This window comes from Rhagoletis zephyria, unplaced genomic scaffold (genome assembly GCF_001687245.7).
Source record: "Rhagoletis zephyria isolate East Lansing unplaced genomic scaffold, Rhagoletis_zephyria_1.1 Rzeph_scaffold_01222, whole genome shotgun sequence".
Lineage (NCBI taxonomy): Eukaryota > Metazoa > Arthropoda > Insecta > Diptera > Tephritidae > Rhagoletis > Rhagoletis zephyria.
The window spans coordinates 1-18809 of NW_016158306.1; the positions used below are offsets into that span (position 1 = coordinate 1).

Consider the following 18809-nt stretch of genomic DNA (forward strand, 5'->3'; position numbering starts at 1 on the left):
TTCACCTCATAGTTAACAAAAATTTACAATCCGTAGTACTTTTCTATCATTCGCAAATGCCGTTTGCACAAAAAAGGCTATAAAATGCGTTTTATTTAAATCGTTTAGAAAATGAGTCATTTATGTATACCATTTTATGTGGAATTATTCAATAAATTTCGTTTTGCACTATACCATTTGAAACAATTTGGAGTTAATTATTTTTGCTTCTTAAAAGCAACCCTGCGTGCTTGGAAGGCTTGTGTACCAATAATTTCATCCCTAGCATATTCATCCCCGAGGAAGGCAGTCGCCAAATTCACCGAAGGTTGTTTACTGGTTATATTGTGACTGCCACTGCGCTATTGTATTTTGGCCTAAAGAAACGCAAAACTAGCACAAACAAGCAAGTAAACAGCTGATCGATGTATTTGGCTATAATTTTACTAGCAGAAAATAGCAGGAGAAAAAGGAGCAAAAAAAGAAGAGCGTAAGAATGAGAGAGAGCAGCTGGTTTTTGCTAGTTTTTTGGGTTAAGAAACGCTTTCCAGCAGAAATTAGTGATAATTTGTGATAATTATCTGTTCAGAAACAAAGCTAGTAATCATCCATTTGACATTTCCCTCTGTCGAATGTTCTGCTCAAAGGTGATAGCAGGAGTACAAAAACAAAAATTTACATGTATTTTGTTTTGGCTTTGGCGGCTTAAACGGTCAAAATCTGTAAGAGTGTGTGTAGAAATTCAAACAAAATTTTTCAATTTGACATCAGAAGCCGTGCGGCGAAACACATACACAAAATCAGCTGATCTAGTAACACCACCTTATATAAATTCGCCTTGGTTCTGCCATTTTCGTGTTCGCGTCGCGTTGCCTCATTATTCGCCATAAAAGATTACCTTCATTTTAGAGTTTAGCTCCCTAATCTGTAATTAACAAAAGAGATTAGCCATACAAATTCAGATTAAACCGACAACTTTTCGGTGCGCAGCCTGGTGTTATCTTTTATTTTTGCGAAGAAGAGTAGAAATTGAAAGTGTAAAAGTAAACAAAAACGGACGCTACAAAATAAAAGAGGTTTGTAACGGTATTTCTAATAAATTACTAAGTTGAAATAAACTTAAATTACTTAATTTGGCCGAAAAACGTGATTACGGTGGCACAGATAAAAATATGTTCACATATAAATATTATCTCAATCAAAGCTCGTTTTTAATCACCCCGTTTACACAGGCAAATCTCAGATTATTAGCCGTCAAATTTTTTGCGCTTGTTATTCTCTCATCTCAAGGAAAGCTGAAATTAGTCAAGAACGTAAACCTACCGGTACGTAAACCCGAGTCAGCTGACACGATCTGTCTTACCAAAGCGCCATGTAAATGAAAACTCAACACCGCAGAATTTTTCTGTAGTTGTAGCCCGTAGCGCAGAAATCTGCGGAATTTAGATTTTTCCGTGCCAGCTGATTTCTCCTTCTTTAGATGGTTGCCACTTCGTCAGTTCTGGCGACACTGAGGGCTCCAGTAATCGACAAAATTCTGCGTATACAGACTGCGTTTAAGTATACGTTCTGCGTTCTCGACTAATTTCAGCTGAAAGGTTATGTTTCTTCTCTGTGCCACCGTGATCACTTTTTCTGGTATATAAAGCAGTTTAAATATGTTTTAACTTAATATTTTATTAAAAATAACTTTACAAATCTCTTTTCCTTGCCAGCGTCCATTTTTGTTTACTTTTACATTTGGCAATTCTCCTCTTCTTCGCAAAAATAATCGATAAAAGCAGGTTGGACACCGAAAAGTTATCGGTTAAATCCGAGATTATTTTATAGTTACAGATTAGCTAGGGACGAATTTTGTATGGCTAATCTCTTTTTATAATTACAGATTAGGGAGTTAAGCTGGAAAATTAGGATAATCTAGTTATATGTGAACCAAGTATAAGAAGTATAAGAAGCTTAATTTTTCCTTAAGTTGTGAGAATAACAAGCACAACAAACTTGACGGCTTATAATCTCAGATTTGCCGGTGTAAACGGGGTTATTAATAAACGACTTTGGATTGCGTTTACATAAGTATGTAAACATACTTAAATCGGTATACGACAAAATACAAACGGCAACACTGCACCATAAGTGCTGTTTGATTTAACAGAAATGGCCCCACGGTTTTTGACGTTAGTCATCGCCGCAAAAAAGTTGTAAGAAATTCCAATTGTCCAACGAATTTGCGGCTGACAATTTTAATTATTTTTATTGCGCTATCTATTGTGAGTTAGAACGTGAAAAGTTGTAGCAAAAATATATATTAGGGCGTTTAATCTGCAAACGAAGGAATTGAGAGCAGTGAACGTAGGTGGCCAAGTCAACATTACCAACGAGTGGTACAATGGATAGCAAGGGACGCAATGTTATCGTGTGCGATAATGGAACCGGTGTATGTATTAAACTTTGCTGGCTTGACCACACCTACATGGCGCTTGTTGTGCCAAATGTGTGCCAACATTTGAAAATTGCAAGATTACAAGAACTGCACTTAGGTTGAACAGTGACTTTGCGTAGCTCGATTGTGGGAGGTGTGTTTACTGATATGACCTTGTGGCTTTAAAAACAAAGATATGTAAAGTTGGTAAATCTTCCATATATGTGAACCCTAGCTCTTCAAAGAATTCACATCATTATTTGGTTCAACAACATTGCGTGTATTACTGGCGCCCACCTACGTGCGTACATTTGTTAATGTAGTGTTTTAAATGGAAGTTACAAACAAAATGTAAGCTGCATTAGTCACGACCTAGTGGTTCTGGAAAGCAACCTACATACTTGTGATTATTTCTTTATCTTTTTTGTTATTATCTAACTCTTTCGATTTGATTACTTTTGAATGGTTCGATAGTTACCGCTGGCGATAGATGCACAAAGGCCTTAACCAACACTTTTCGAAACTACGTTTTTCATAGATTTTTGTAGGATATATTAAAATATATCTTCACTAAAAATCGACACCACCAAACCATACCAGTATGCCACTTTTTAAAACGCCCCGTACGTAAGCATGATTTGATTTTTATGTTTTTTTGCTTCTGTAAAAAAAAATTGGTGGTTAGGGCCTTTGTGAATTAAGGTAAAGATATGCACTATATATTTAATAAATATTTTTCGGACAGAAAACCACTTCAGCGCAGATTTCTGTATATTGTAATCGTTTTCAGTTTGAAAACAGCAAATTGTAATGCCTTTCTTCTTTTGCAGTTTGTAAAATGCGGCTATGCCGGCAGCAATTTCCCCGCACACATATTCCCCTCCATGGTTGGAAGGCCAATAATTCGTGCTGTTAATAAAATCGGCGACATAGAAGTTAAGGTAAGATTAAAATTGGCTTAATTCTCTTTCCAATAGCTTAGGTTTTCAATAAATGTAGAGATGCCTTGTTTTTATCAACATTTTGTTATGCACATTAAAACCAAGTACGAATCTTAAGCAAGCTGTTGATGAAAACTTTAGAAACCTATTGAAAGATATGGTTAGTTAAAATGCTTTAGCCTTTTTTATTATTATACATATGTATATAAGTAAACTACTTAAAAGTTAAGAAAAGATTACATTTTTATTAAAAGCCTATTCTTACGTATTTTTCTGTTCTTTTCATTACCTTTTTTATACATATTTTTACAGGATTTACATGTCGATGTAAGTCTCTAGTTTTAGACACTATTAAATTTAAATTGTGAACAACTTAGTATTATTACAATTTAGAATGCCTATAGAAAATGTATTTTCAGAATGCCTTCAAAGTTACTAAAAAAATTAAAAGCTTATGCAAGAGCAAACGCTTTACAAATAGCTCAATTAGAATTTTTTAAATGTTCGGCCCAATCTTTTACGCCTGTGGCACCTACTAACTCACTTGAATACCTTGCCTTTGTAGCCTTATTTGGCTAAGCATAATTTATTGTTTTCTGAATGTCCAACAATGATTACTGATAATTAAAGTTTGTTATTTTTCCTATGCATAGTTTTTGTTCTTAATTTCTGCGTGAGGAATGTATGCGTGTGTTATTTGAGATATTCGACTTCTACTCGATGGTGTACAAAGGAGTTTGAGTTTTTGTACTAACAAATTTGCTATTACTAACAATATTTCCGCATGCTAATTGTATGATTTCTATTTCTCCTGTTAGCGCTTTAAACCGAAATGACTTAACGCTGCAAAGAAATAATAGTAGTATCAAATTTATCTAAAAGCGATTTTTTTTAAGAAGAATTATAGATTTTGAGAATTTAAGACGTATGTATTTCAGGAGTAATGGAATCGTTCAGATACCTACTCCCAATGTATCAAAATGTGTATTTGTATGTAAATATGTACATATACTTTGTTGGCATTTGGGCCTGTTTTTCAGTTCTGGCTAAAAATTAATTTAAACGCCAGTTACTTAAACTAAGTTTTTACGTTAATTCGAGTTTAAACTACTAATGCTTCATATGTTGTCCCGCAAAACGCCATATGCAGTTACCTTGGTCCTCCATGATTGGTGGCAGTGAACAATTTTCATCTCTCGTTTACTTCAATGTCGCTATAATCAGTTTCTTTGAAAGAATCCGCGTACAATTATATTGCAAACAATTTTAATTTTGTTCAGCTGATAGTTTAATTCCCGTTTAACCCGGACAGATTTGGCACTTGACCCCATTTAAATTTGACTGGAAAACTACACAGTGAGATTAAACTTAGATTGAAAAAGATCAGAGTTAAACTAGCATTGAAAAACTGGTCCTGTACAATTGCAGTTGCATATAGCTGAAGCTAAAATCGGGGGTTTAGATTAGTTTAGTTAAAATGTAATGATTGTATATTGTTTCAGCATTTTCCCAAATTGACTTGTTATGCGTTTAATAATTTGTATTTCGTATGGCATGCTTCGTTTACTAAATGCTTCTATTATTGGTGTCGCACAAAAAAAAAATTCTACAGGATCTAATGGTGGGCGATGAAGCCTCACAACTGCGATCGCTTCTAGAGGTGTCCTATCCAATGGAGAACGGTGTGGTGCGTAATTGGGAAGATATGTGCCACGTTTGGGATTATACATTCGGCCCGAAGAAAATGAATATTGATCCAAAGAATACAAAAATACTTTTGACAGAACCGCCCATGAATCCGCTAAAAAATAGAGAAAAGATGATTGAGGTAAGCCCATTTTGCTGCATTCTATATACAATAATATATTCTATTTCGTTCATACATGTTCTGATCTCAAAACAAAATTTTGCAGATGATGTTCGAAAAGTATGGCTTCGATTCGGCGTATATTGCAATTCAGGCGGTGCTTACTCTCTATGCGCAAGGCTTGATTTCGGGTGTGGTTATCGACTCTGGCGATGGTGTTACGCACATTTGTCCTGTGTACGAAGAATTTGCGCTGCCTCATTTAACCAGACGTTTAGACATTGCCGGCCGTGATATCACACGATATCTGATTAAGGTAAGTGACTTCAAAAACTGTTCCAAGCAAATATAAAATTGCTTGATATACTATTCTTATAGCTTTTACTTTTACGTGGTTACGCGTTCAATCATTCCGCTGATTTTGAAACTGTCCGCATGATGAAGGAGAAACTCTGCTACATTGGCTATGACATCGAGATGGAACAGCGACTTGCGCTGGAAACTACTGTGCTTGTTGAGTCATATACGGTGTGTAAATGTATGCTATAGCTCCGCAAAAATATGTTTACTCATTCCTGCTTTATTTTCTACAGTTACCCGATGGCCGCGTGATAAAGGTGGGCGGCGAACGTTTTGAAGCACCTGAGGCGTTATTCCAACCACATTTAATCAATGTTGAAGGTCAAGGCATAGCCGAGCTAGTGTTTAACACAATACAGGCGGCCGATATTGATATGCGCCCGGAATTGTATAAGCATATCGTTCTATCTGGTGGCTCAACCATGTATCCAGGTCTTCCTAGTCGATTAGAACGCGAAATAAAACAATTATATTTAGAACGTGTGCTCAAGAACGACATCGATAAGTTAGCGGTAAGTTTCACAAGCAAACGCTATAAACTTTTTTTCTAAAAAATCCATACACCTACAAATTGCAGAAATTCAAAATTCGCATTGAGGATCCACCACGACGAAAAGATATGGTTTTCATTGGTGGTGCTGTTTTAGCTGAAGTGACAAAAGATCGCGATGCTTTTTGGATGTCGAAGCAAGAGTATCAGGAACAAGGTCTCAAAGTATTACAGAAACTTACGAAGAGCACACAGTAGTAGGAAAGGCCAAAAAATACTATTAACATTCAAGTTAAAACCTACCTTTTGTATTGTGTTTTTATAGCTTGCAATACAACATATATCGTCGTTTAAAGTACAAAACCGCGTATGTGAGGTTGCATAAATTATTTTTTAGAGAGTAAAAACACTCATATTTCAAAATGGTTCTCCTTTTTATAAAGAAATCGCATTTCTGGCTAGTATATTTCAAGGCGAATGGATAAGGATTGAGCCAAGAGCTCGTGTGAGCAAATCCAATTTTCGGCAGCCAGTGTCAGTTACGCGGTTTTGCAGAATGACGATACGCGGTTTTGTACTTTAAACGACGATATGTATGTATGTATGTATGTATATTTAAGTTAAAAATGACAAGACAGTACTGTTAACTATAATAATTTTCGAACAGTTTATATTAACCGCCGTTATAAAAAGATTATTCACGCTTCTAACTTAAGAGCTCCGATATATGATTTTTTCTACTTAAAAATTGTTCACATTCGATTTTAATGACTTGCTATAGATACAAATAGTTACATTACGCTTTGTATAGAAGAGAATATATAAATGCATTTAAATTCTTTCTAAGTCATTTTAAATGTTCTTTACGCTGTAAAAATTTTATTACTGCTATCCCATTATATGCAATGGTAATTGAGTAGCATCAAACATTTCTACTGTTGCTATATGTACTAAAAAGATAAAAAAATGTAATATTTTTAATAAACCCAATTTTATTTCGTTTGTAATTTTTGTAGCGAATGTAAAACTATTAAAACAATGAGTTACAAGTAAACGTCGGATAGCATTATTCTACTCAAATTCTTATATTTTCATACAAAGTACGTGAATCGATATTCCCTTTACGCGCTCGGTTTAATTTGTTTTATCACTTTTAATAATCCTTCGACATTCAGCGAACTTAATTTTCTGGAAGTTCGACATCCATTTACATTTGCAATGCTAATATCATCAAGAAAGGATAATATTACTGTTGATAACATTAGCATTTGTTTGATATCCATACATTCTTGCGGCGCCTAGTAAAATATGGATTTCCTACTAATGCGGATACATTGAAAAAATTATTAAATTAATTTTTTTTTAATTAAAAAAAAAAATGCTGAAAACTTAGTTATTTGAATAAATGAAAAATTGATGAACATTTTAATAATTTTTTATTACCATACTTGAATAAACAACTTTCAACCCATCCCATCAAATGACAACTTTCAACCGATAGAACAGGAATTTAATTACTCATGTTTGAATAGTAAATTACCAAAAACCCATACATTCATTAAAAAAAACCGCATACTAATTATAATAAAAAATTTATTTAAAAAAATTACTGGATGACAGTAGACTTTTAGCTGCAGCTACATTAAAGCTGTCGATTAAAAAAAAATGCAATTTAAACAAATTTTTAATGCAATAAAGTATTTTGCTTACAATTTTTACAAAAATTTAAAGGAAAATACCAATAACAAGTGCAAAAGTTTAGCTTTTAACTTGAGTCTTCAAAGGATCTTCGTCCTTCTCAGAGATTATGATTTCACAGTCGCCGTTGAGCATATCGTCAAGTTTATTCTGAAATTTATGTAGAAAGCCACGTTCAGAGTTGCTGTGATTGCATAAAATCACTGAAGTGTTTTGATGATTTGCATCCAGAACTTCATGATGGGACATTTCTCCTGTTATAAATAAATCTGCCTCGTAACCTTTGAGCAACGAGCCTCCAGAGCCAGCGCAAACAGCCACCACTGTAATGGGTGTATCCAAGTCGTGATTGACACCCAAAGCTAAATGCACATTAAGTCCGATATGCCTCTGTACCCTGGCCACGGCTTGGCCCAATGTGAGCGATGTCGTAAAGGTGCGTCCAGCACCACCAAACTCCGCACCCAGAGGGTTTGGCTGCAAAATACGAAGAAATTTATATTTTTTTTTATTTACAGACATAACTATATCAACTAAATCTAAAATCGACAAAAAGTAACGGGTCAACGCTTTTGAACTACTCTGGAACAATTCCGAATATTTTTGGAAACTTTTTGTTATTGGACAGCAGTAATTTCCCCCTACTACCGGTTCCAAGTAAAACAAAACTATTTTTCATTGAATACATATATTTAAGTAAATTAGACTTTATTGGAAAATTTTAAAATACATTGCATCGTATGCAACCTGTTTAATAACCTCCCCGTCCCGGTGGTGGACCACGCATCATACCGGGTGGCGGTCCCCGCATTGGTGGACCACCACGTCCCATTCCACCAGGCATTGGTGGCATTACGCCGGGCACCATTCCAGGAAGTGGTGCACCAATCATTGGATTTCGCGGCACACCTCTACCCATTGGCGTCATATGTTGTTGGGCCGGTCCACCTACACCTCTTACTGGACCTTGTAAGCCAGCAGGCGCAGAAGCAATATTAACTGGTACACCACGACCAGCAGCACGACCCAGACCAGGACCCGCAACTGCTCCGGGCATCGGTACACGCGGCAAACCTTCCTCTGGTGGTGGTGGACCTTCGACGGTGAGTGAGACTATGTTATCACCACGCAATAACACAAAACCCAAAACTCGTTTTTCCTCACGTTCTGGTACTTTGGAGTTCTTCGAACGTATTTTACGAAATTCTTCACAATCGCCCAATATTAAATTCATGTGTTTGTCAAATGCTTTAAAAGTGCCTATGAAAGTGCGGGAGTCTTGCAGCATGATCCGCACTCTATAGTTGAGGTGCTGGATCATTTTGTTGTTTTTACCAATCGTCTGAAAGTACATAAATAGTTACAGTTATAGGAGCAGCTATAAATAATATACAACTTACCATTGCTGCTAAATTACTTAAACAAATACAGCAGAAAATATAAACGATTAAGGTACGGAAAATTTTTCGTGTTTAGTGATGAAAACGTCAAACACACCGCTTTTTAAGAAATAGTGCTGCCACACCAAATGAACCAAAAATTTTTGCACCGAAATCTCCAGAGTTGCATTTCCACTAGGCTGCCAGAAAGTTATGTATTCAGTGTGCCGTACCCATGAACCAATGGGTAGGTTCAGAAGGTGCAGAAGTTGAGCGCAACCGTTGTTAGAAAAATCAATGATCGTAATGCGTCTTCTGAACGGCTTGATACATTAGCTGTCAAATTCAAAACACAACACGTTGTCTCAAATGATCAGAATAATATTAGGATTATCTAACACGCAACTGTTCAGTTGATCAGAAGTACAAAACAACGCGTTCAGAAAGTGCAACCGCAACAGTTACTGAGCTGTTGCGCCTTCTGAACGTGCCCAATGACTACAGATCACCTAATCAGCCAGCGTTGTATTTGTAATCGATTTTCAGATATAAGTTTACGTAGCGTTTTTTACGTTTTTCGGGTTTGTTTACACTGTCTTCTACCTCTTCGTAGCGATTTTTTAGCGATTCAATGGCGCGTATTCATAGTCCAGCAACTAAGTCGAAACTAACAAAGTTGCAACTTAAATTTAAGTACCAACTTAAAATTTACCTCTATTCATAGTCGCATTTCAGACTTATACTAAGTAGTTTCGACTTAATTTACGATATGGCAAAACAAGTGTGAAAATGTCTCGATTTTTCTTTACGATATTTTGGAAAAATTACATTTTTATTAAATAACGTCAAGTTTGATCATCCGCTTTTTAATTTGTATTTTCATTGCATGATTAAGCAAAAGAATGAGGTATCATTTTCTTGTTAATTGTGTGAAATAGCCAGAACAACCGCAGTGATGTGAAGTCGATGTTTATCGAAAGCATGCTGTGAAACATACAAATAGTAGGTATCTAAATGTTATGCACAAATTTACTTTAAAAGAACTAGCGTGAAACTGACTTATTATTTGAGGGTTTATCTAAATTATTCCAATTATAAAACTGTGATGTAGCTTTATTCGAATTGTAATACGCATTTAATTTCATCTTCCGATTAAAATGGATCGATCTTTGTAAATTTTAATTGGAGATTATTCAAAAGGAGCGTTCCTTATCTCCCAGAAATAGTCAGAAAAAGTCCGAACTAGTCAGATTTAGTCCAAAAAGCGTTCTTTAACTCGGAAATGACAGCTAAAATGAGAGAGCAACACCCAGTGAGAGTGACTCTCATCAGTCCGAAGTAGTCAGATTTAGTCAGAAGAATTTTTTCTGGCAAAATCTTGAAAAGTGTCAAACTCAACTAAATTTAAATTAACGGAAATTAAAGAATACGCAAGAAGTGAGAATAATCTAAAAAAAGGAAGTGAATTGAAATTGGAAGGAGGCAAAAAATAATTGATATAGTAAGTGTTTATTGTGCTTGTGCTTGTGTGAATGTGTTTTGTACATACATTTCCATTCTTATTTGACGTTAGCTTTGTTGTTGCCATTCTTTGGACTAAAAATTTGGTTTTTTGCGTTCCTTTTCTTTTCCTGTTATTGTCTTTTAGTGAGCGCATTTCGCTTACGCTCTGGCATTTTGACACTTTTCAGATTTTAGCCCAAAAAGATAAGGAATGAACCTAATATTATCAAAATCACCCTCTACCAACTTAATTTTTACATATTTCATCTGTTTTCCCTTAATTTGATAAAATACTTCTTCCTAGTTACGACATAGTTGCAGCTGCAGCCGAAACTAAATTTTAAGTTGGTGCTTAGCCAGAAAAGTCGAAACTAAGGCGACTATGAATAGCTTTAGTTGTGAATTAGAATAGTTTCGACTTAGTTGAGTACTAAATATGACTATGAATATGCGCCAAAGTGTTTTCTGCAGCGATTTTAATTATAAATTTTGATTTATCACATATTTATGACATAAAATGAAGTGTTGTGTGATCGGAACAAGTTTGTGCGTATGCTTGGTTTGCCAATAAGCGTAAATTTGCGTGAAAAGTGCGTGCACGTTTGTGGCCAGAACGTTGACTTGAAAAATCGACCCGTGGTAATGATATGCGATTGTAAAACACTTTCAATCATGAAAACCATATTTTATGAACTTTTTTTGCTAATTGTCACTAAGTTTCAATTTGTATATTTTATAATAAATGCCAATTTAATCGTACTCAATCACCGCGCCTTTTTCGTTTTCTTTGTTTATTTTCATTCTTAAGCCCTGTATGCAGCTCTCAAGAAAACGGTCAAGAAAAAATTGCCATTAGTTCGTGTGTGTGTCCAAAGAATTTTGACATTTTTCATACTTCACAGCCTGTTGCCTCACTCTTTCCTCAAGAAATAATGGCACGGTCATATATTTCTGTTGCAAACCTGGGTGCCTTGCGCTCTTTTTTCACAAAAAACTTTAGAAAACCGTAGTAGAAATCATAGTAAATTTCTTAAGAACTGCGTACTGCCTTAAGCTTAGTATCCAGCTCTTAAGAAAACGGTCAAGAAAAAATGGCCATTATTTCGCGTGTGTGTCCAAGGAATTTTGACATTTTTGATAACGCACAGCCTGTTGCCTCACTCTTTCCTCAAGAAATAATGGAACGGGCATATATTTCTGTTGCAAACCTGGGTTGCCTTGTGCTCTTTTTTCACAAAAAACTTTAGAAAACCGTAGTAGAAAGCGTACTAAATTTCTGAAGAACTGCGTACTGCCTTAAGGAAATTTGACTCAAGAAAATTTCTTAGCCATTTCTTGTACGTCATTTTATATGGATTTTTTGCTTTTCTTGAGCTGCATACAGGCCTTTAGGCAGATGTCAAAAACGCTCGGTACTATACTTTTTACTCGTGCGTGTTTTCTGTATCTAGCACCTGCAACAGATTTTTTTTTGGTTAATTATTATTGCAATCGATAGCTCGTCGATTGTTCATCCATTCTCCACATTTGTTCCTCAGCCAAACTTTTATAATTAAATTTTTACATTTCACAACTCCTACATTTATTTATCTTTAAAGTCTATGAACAATAAATTCTTACACACTATGGCAAGGTTAAAAAGTGTTTAATTTAACTGCTTAATTTAGGTACTTGGTGTTTAAAATTACTTATTAATTTACAAATGATGACTTTGGTAGCGAAAAATCGATATCGATAGAATTAGAGATTATATTGAATTCATTAGCAGCTAGACAGAGGGGCGCATTCCGAGCATAGTTCGTTTTACAATTACTACCATAAAACGTATAGCAGAACCGAAGGGATCTATGCGGAACATTAAAGTGAATACGTTTCAAGAGGTCAGGACAGTAAACAGTTCCTTGAATAATGCCCAACACAAAAGTTAGGAAAAGGACAGACCTCCTTTTTTCCAACGATTTTAAACTAATCAGCAATGAGAGATCACTAAAGTAAGGAATCGGGTCAAACGTAAGGAGCGTAAAGCGTATTTAAGGAACACCTTCTGAACACGCTCGATCCTGTCAATCTTCATTTGATGAGACGGACGCCAGATAAAAGCAGCATACTCCAGATACAAATATAACATCACGGTCCGTTATTTCTCTGACAAGCTGCAGCGTGCTGCCTGAGATACGATACGAGGTAACAAACACATTTGGGGTCTTAGAGAAAGAAACATGAAAACATTTATTGACATTAAGAGAAAAGCGCAATTGGAGGCACCAAGCGTGCAGGTTGCCAAGTTCTGTGTGAAGTGTGAGCATGTCGGCAGTGCTCCTTATATTCGAAAATATTTTCAAATCGTCGACGTATAACAGATAATTTGAAAAAGAGAAGCATGAACTAATGTCATTTATAAACAAAACAAAAAGACGAAAAATGGTCTACCGTAACAACACATCGCCTGCAACACAAATACAACTTAAGCCAGTTTAAAAAGACAGAATGGAAACCTAGGCGTTCTAGTTTCGCACCTAAAATTCTATGCGACACCTTGTCGAAAGCTTTCGAAAAGTCTGTGTAGATACAATCCACCTGAGATGCATTAGAAAAAGGCGAAATACAAGATTCACTAAAGACCGCAAGGTTTGAGACCGTGGAGCGCCCAGGCACAAAACCATGTTGGTTTGGGCAAATAAGGCTCTTAACCGAGAAATACATTTTATCCTTAACGATGCATTCGAACAGTTTAGACACCGGTAGACAGTTTAGAAATCGGTCTATAGTTACTAATTTTGTTTTTGTTTCCGCTTTTGAAAATTGGAGTTATAGAGGCCAGTAGAAAGAGGCTTGTTAAAGATAATTTTTAATGGAAGGATCAGTGCTGGACAGTTTTTCAATTAAAGTGCGGATACTCCATCGATGTCAGTTCTTGAGGAAGTCTTCAGATCAACAACACCTTTCGCTTCATCATCGTATGAGAGGTATAGGGAACCAAAGGCAAATGAGGAACTAACACTGAATGCAGGCCCAATAGCACCTCAGGTGTAAAGCCCAAAATACAATAACGCAGTGGCAGTGGCAGTTTTTCGAAATCAGCTGTTTGTCCAATGAAGCGACTCACAATACACCAGTGGCAGCTGGCAGTACTGCTCAGTTTAGCCCAATTTCTAAATTCACTGCCACTGCCTCCATCGCAGCAAACTTCGCATTTGACATAAATTAAACGCAGCAAACTTCTGTTTATGTCACTGAAGCCTAAAAGGCAACAACAAAAATGTAAACAAACAAAAGGGAATGTCAAAAAAAGCAGTCATTGTCAACGCCCTATTGTGTTTATTGTGCGGCAGTGACTGCCAATATTAGCAGTAACATCTGATTTTAAGCACTGTCACTGCCACTGCCCAAGCGCTATTGTATTTTGGGCTTAAGAATTGTTAACTGTGATAAATCGTTTGTTCGTCGTTAGTTCGTCGTTTGTTCATAGAGTCAGACCGATTAATCGGCACCGGCATCGGCTAGTATCGGCCAAAAGAATCGGCATCGGCCGTTTTTGGCGACTTTTAGCCGATTATTTTAACTTTTTCTGAACTTCATTCCATGTTAATTATTTTTTAGTTCCTTTAAAGTTTAAAATATTTCTTTGTTTAAAAAATATTTATTAATTTTTTATGAAAATATAGCCTACTATCTAAACAAATGCAATCAATAAATCAAAATTTAAAACTTTGTAGAACATTTATAAATATTCGTCGAATTTTAACAAATGTTCATCAAAATTTGAAACTTTTTAATCAGTTGTTTAGGTATTTTTTGAGAATGCAGTATTGTGGCCCATTAAAATGCAAGTTTGAATTAGTTAGGACTTACCGTTGATTTTTGGTAATTTTTTTGTTCACGCATTTTCTTTCATGGAAAGTATGTAAATCTAAACTCTACGGTTACTGTTTATTAACAAATTGTATTGAAAACAAATTTATAGTCAGCAGAAGCTGCATATTTTTAATACTATGATAATAACTAGGAAATGTAATTACATTGAATAAGAAAAATACTTTGGAACAGTGTTTTCATACATTCGCAGTGGAATAGCCATATTACTTATTAAAATTATTATTTTTTTGATAATTCAGATATATGGCAACACCGGTTTTTAAAATTTTTCTTTACAAACCTTCTACAGACAAAGATAAACAAAATGAAATAAAAACGAAACAGGTCCATTGAGCCGTTCTTGAGTAATGCGATAACAAACGAAAAGCAATTTATTTTTATATGTAAAGATTTTTGTCGAGTGGTGGCAAACCTTTTCAATTTTTTTTTATTAAATTTGTTAATGCATTCTCAGTAATGTACATTATTGCGGCTTATGTAAATTAATTTTTTTTTTTGGATATTTGAAATATGTGGCAACACCGGTTTCCAATTGTTTCTTTAAATTCATTTCACAGAGAGAAAGACACAAAATGAAATAAAAGCGAAGCAAATCCCTTGAGCCGTTCTTGAGTTATGCGATAACACACACAAACTTTTTTTTCGAATGGTGGCAACCCTACCGAAATTTTTTTCTGAATAAATTTTTTTTATACATTCTCGGTTTTTTTTTTTGCTAAAAATTACTAGTTATTGTATAAAGATTCTGAAAGATATTTTAATTCTTTATCTTTTCATGACTCAACTATAGCCAACATTTGAGTATTAACGAAGATATTGGTCAAAATAAAAAGCTTAAGAAAAGATGTGAGTGCAACAACGCAAGGAAAGCTCAACATCAAACCAGCAGCGGCCAATGCATTCACTACACGACTCTCACACCTGATCAGAGAGTGCTCTTTAATAAACTGAAATATGCGAGCAATGGAATCACATTTGCCGCCCATTAAGTACCGCAGCTGAAGAAGTAGTCTGATTTCAGCGAGATCGAAAGAACAACTGCTACTATGAGGAATGCTAAAAAGCTGAAATGAAAAAAGCTTCCGCCTACAGGGCCACGCTGCGATCGGTCGCAACGCGGCAACGAGGGCTATGTGGTCTAGGGAACTGAAGACGTATTTGCCGCAATAAGAAGAGAGAGGCCGAAATATGTGAGTGCGAAGGGCTTTAAAGGCCGATAGGAAAAACGCAATAGATTTGCGAGGGGCTTCAGTTTTTCACACAGTATCATACGTTATATGCCAAACTAAGGCTAATTCCTTGCCTTAATTGGCGCAAATGGCAGGATCTCTCTTCTTGTGGTACATGCGCCCTTCCAGTCTTCCCCGCCTGATTTGAATAGCTTGTTGTTTTAAGCCGCCTTATTTATGTCTTGACCTCGTCTTGGTCAAGCGGAGGGACATGAGCTGCGTCTCTATACATTGGGGTGGGTTCTTCTTCATCAAATGCGCCACCTGTGCCGCCATTCGAAAGCTTTGTATGCTGCGTATCTCTCAGCAGCATTACGACACTCGTCGTCATACCAGTAGTTTCTGCGTGGGCGGTAGTATCCAAAAATTTCCTCCACAGCGACGAGAAGGGATTTGGAGATGGATTCAGACTGCTAGTTTATATCCGGTTGATTAAGAGTTTCTTGTTTAAAGTTTAGTATCCAGCTCTCATGAAAGCAAAATCTTCATATAAGAAAACGCTTAAGAAATGGCAAAAAACTCTCTCATGTCAAATTTCCTTACTTGGAGGTTACACGTATCAAGAACTTGAAAGCAAGTTGCAATGCACTCACACTTTTTACTAACACACTCGCACTTTTACAACTTGAACGTCGACTTGATATGAATTTTTCCTTTCAACTCGTGAGACAACGGTTAGTCTGTTCCTCTACTTCGGGCCAAACGGTATGTGTGATCAACTCGAAGCCAAGTTCTTGTTTGTGTAACTTCACTGCTAAGTTAAAGCAGATTTTGAGAAAGTTTTGAGTTTTTTGTGAAAAAAGAGCACAAGGCGACCCGAAATACTATATGTATGTTTCATTAATTCGTGAGGTAAGAGTGAAACAATAGGCTGCGAAATATCAGGTGCTAAAATTCCTGGACATCCACACGAAATAATGGAATTTTTTTTTTCTTGGGCACTTTCTTAAGAACTAAGATTTAAAGCAGGATTGAGAGTCGATCGCGAATTTCCCGGTTGTTCGTTGTGACTGCAACTTCTCGACGTCGAACTTTCGTAGCACTGGAAGTTTAGTGCTTATCATAACTATACTGCACTAACATATTGACAACATTTGATTATCTATTTTACTACTTTTTAATTTAAAGAATTTGTTTATAAAAATAGGTTATTCTTTAACAAAAACCGTATGAATCCAAGATTCAATCTTTTTAATAAGTTATCATTTAAAAAAATAAAACGAAAATCTATTTGCGCCTTCGATACGAAAATGACGGCCCACATTAATCGACAGCGACACTATGAAAATACAACAAAACGACAGTATATTGGAAATAGCAGTCTTGTACATTTGTAGTTCAGCGTGAAATAAAAATCGAATCTAGACCAATGAATCAACGTATTTCTGCAAAGCTCAAAGTTCTTAAGAATTTTTTTATTGTTTAGCGATCAGCGTGTTTTTGTCATTGCATCAAATTTCAAAGGAATTTCACATAAGATGTAAGCATTAAGATATGTCAAGTCAATTTGTCTACCCCTTATCGATTCTGACCAAAGTTGAAGCAACGCCTTACTTGTTTACGAACGTTAATAGTCTTGTTTTAAATAGATATTGGTAAATGTTGCCCAAATCTTTGTGACTCACTTGGACAGTAAATTTTTTAACTTTGGTATTTCTACGACAATGAGTGTCTACAGCCCGCGACTACTTTCATTGAAGTGAAACTTCTTACTCGAGTTCGGAGATGGTTGCGTTAAATATTTAACAACAAGTCTTAAAATCTGTATCGTTCGCTCGATTTTCAAAAATGAGGTGTAACATGAAAGGCCTTGTCCTCCGAGTGTGCAACATAGCTTTAGTTCCATGAAAGGAGTTGCCACATGTTAGAAAATCGAATTCAAAATTTCTTTGCCGCAGCGGGATGCGTAAAATATTCAACACCAAGTCATAAAATCTTCATCGTTCGTTCGGTTTTGAAAAATGAGTTGTGAAATTTAGTTTTTAGTTTTTTAAAGGGTTCCCATTTATACAGAAATCAAATTCAAATTATTTATTAAAATAAATAAAGTATCCCAATACGGGTATCAAAAGAAATGGTTTTGAATAGACTGTACGATGAAGATGAAGATAAGTAGACTATTATGATCGACCTGTAATTCTCGCTGATTTCAATGTCAACTTTTCGCTAGCCAAAACTAATGAACTGTCAAAATTTTTCAAAGAAAAATTTTCATTGGAAATGGTTTATGGTAGAAATGATCCAACAACCAACGGAGGGACTACCATTGATGCAGTTTTTGCCACAATCCACTAGTTAATATTGTAGATATGAATGTTTTCTCAGCCACAATTAATTATTAAATTTAGCAGTTGGTTATAAAAAATTAAAGCTCGTTATAAAAGTTTAAAATAAATATATTTTTTTATATTGGCTGAATTTCTTTATTCATTCTGAACGTTTGGAATAGACTTTTTTGTTTATTTATTCTTAAGAACGATCCTGATGATATGTTGACGTATATCTCAAAAGCATTCTGTTTATTCCGGCTGTGAAATGGGATTATCCGGAATGTATAAAGAAACGCAGCCATTAGAAAATACGCACATGTATGTGTATTAGGGCGGGTCGATTTAAAAATCGCTCATTGCTTGNAAAATACGCACATGTATGTGTATTAGGGCGGGTCGATTTAAAAATCGCTCATTGCTTGTGAAAATCGTATTCTAGGGATCAAAATAAGAAACTTTGCCGAAGGAATCATACCTCTAAAACGAATTCTGATGTCCCCCAATTTGGGTCGAACTTTTGGGTAGGGGCAAATTTTGAAAAATCCCACTTTGACCCATTTAGAGTGCTCCAATCGAGTCCAAATGTATGACCGACCCCCACTAACTTTGGACGGCCGATCCACCCATGCCAGTGGCACACCCCCTGGAACTCCCCTGGGGGGTTCCCCATACAATAATTTCAAAAAATCACCATTTTTGGCCTTTAAGCAGTGTTTGCATTATTCAACTTTGCGTTCAACAAATGCGTTCAACTCAACGCAGGGTTGCACGAAAAAAAAGTTGAATGGCTAAATGTTGGCTGGCGACCAACTTTGTTGAAAGCGATTAGTTGAAAGGCCATTCAACCAAAAGTTGAAT

At 35.8% G+C, this 18809-nt stretch overlaps 3 protein-coding genes across 5 annotated transcripts in view; 1 reads left to right on the forward strand and 2 right to left on the reverse strand.

Moving 5' to 3' along the window:
• Nucleotides 1–2127: 2127 nt before the first annotated feature.
• On the forward strand, nt 2128–6351 carry Arp2 (Actin-related protein 2). 2 transcript variants are annotated; one of them, XM_017616525.1, is made up of 8 exons: nt 2128–2413; nt 3229–3339; nt 3652–3666; nt 4952–5167; nt 5253–5462; nt 5525–5674; nt 5740–6018; nt 6084–6351. In XM_017616525.1, the coding sequence occupies exons 1-8, from the start codon at nt 2366–2368 to the stop codon at nt 6252–6254; spliced, it is 1200 nt and encodes a 399-aa protein (XP_017472014.1). In that variant the 5' UTR covers nt 2128–2365; the 3' UTR covers nt 6255–6351. The 2 variants fall into 2 exon arrangements, with proteins under 2 accessions (XP_017472014.1, XP_017472015.1); XM_017616526.1 differs by lacking the exon at nt 3652–3666.
• Nucleotides 6352–6768: 417 nt separating this feature from the next.
• The window catches only part of LOC108363233 (NIF3-like protein 1), a 60515-nt gene continuing 48474 nt past the window's right edge, over nt 6769–18809 (reverse strand). For both annotated transcript variants that reach the window (XM_017616527.1, XM_017616528.1), the window contains one exon: nt 6769–8171. In XM_017616527.1, coding sequence (XP_017472016.1) covers nt 7755–8171 — 417 coding nt within the window. In that variant the 3' untranslated portion in view covers nt 6769–7754. The remainder of the gene's footprint in view (nt 8172–18809) is intronic.
• Nucleotides 8377–9298, reverse strand: SmB (small ribonucleoprotein particle protein SmB). Its single transcript, XM_017616529.1, has 2 exons — nt 9095–9298; nt 8377–9036 (listed from the first exon to the last, which is right to left on the reverse strand). The coding sequence occupies exons 1-2, from the start codon at nt 9095–9097 to the stop codon at nt 8446–8448; spliced, it is 594 nt and encodes a 197-aa protein (XP_017472018.1). The 5' UTR covers nt 9098–9298; the 3' UTR covers nt 8377–8445.

Excerpts from the sequence above, each read along its gene's own strand:
- Arp2 (XM_017616525.1), top strand. The coding sequence starts at position 2,366 with ATGGATAGCAAGGGACGCAATGTTATCGTGTGCGATAATGGAACCGGT. Across the intron at positions 2,414-3,228 it reads TGTGCGATAATGGAACCGGT|TTTGTAAAATGCGGCTATGC; the intron begins GTATGTATTAAA and ends CTTCTTTTGCAG. Across the intron at positions 6,019-6,083 it reads ACGACATCGATAAGTTAGCG|AAATTCAAAATTCGCATTGA; the intron begins GTAAGTTTCACA and ends TACAAATTGCAG.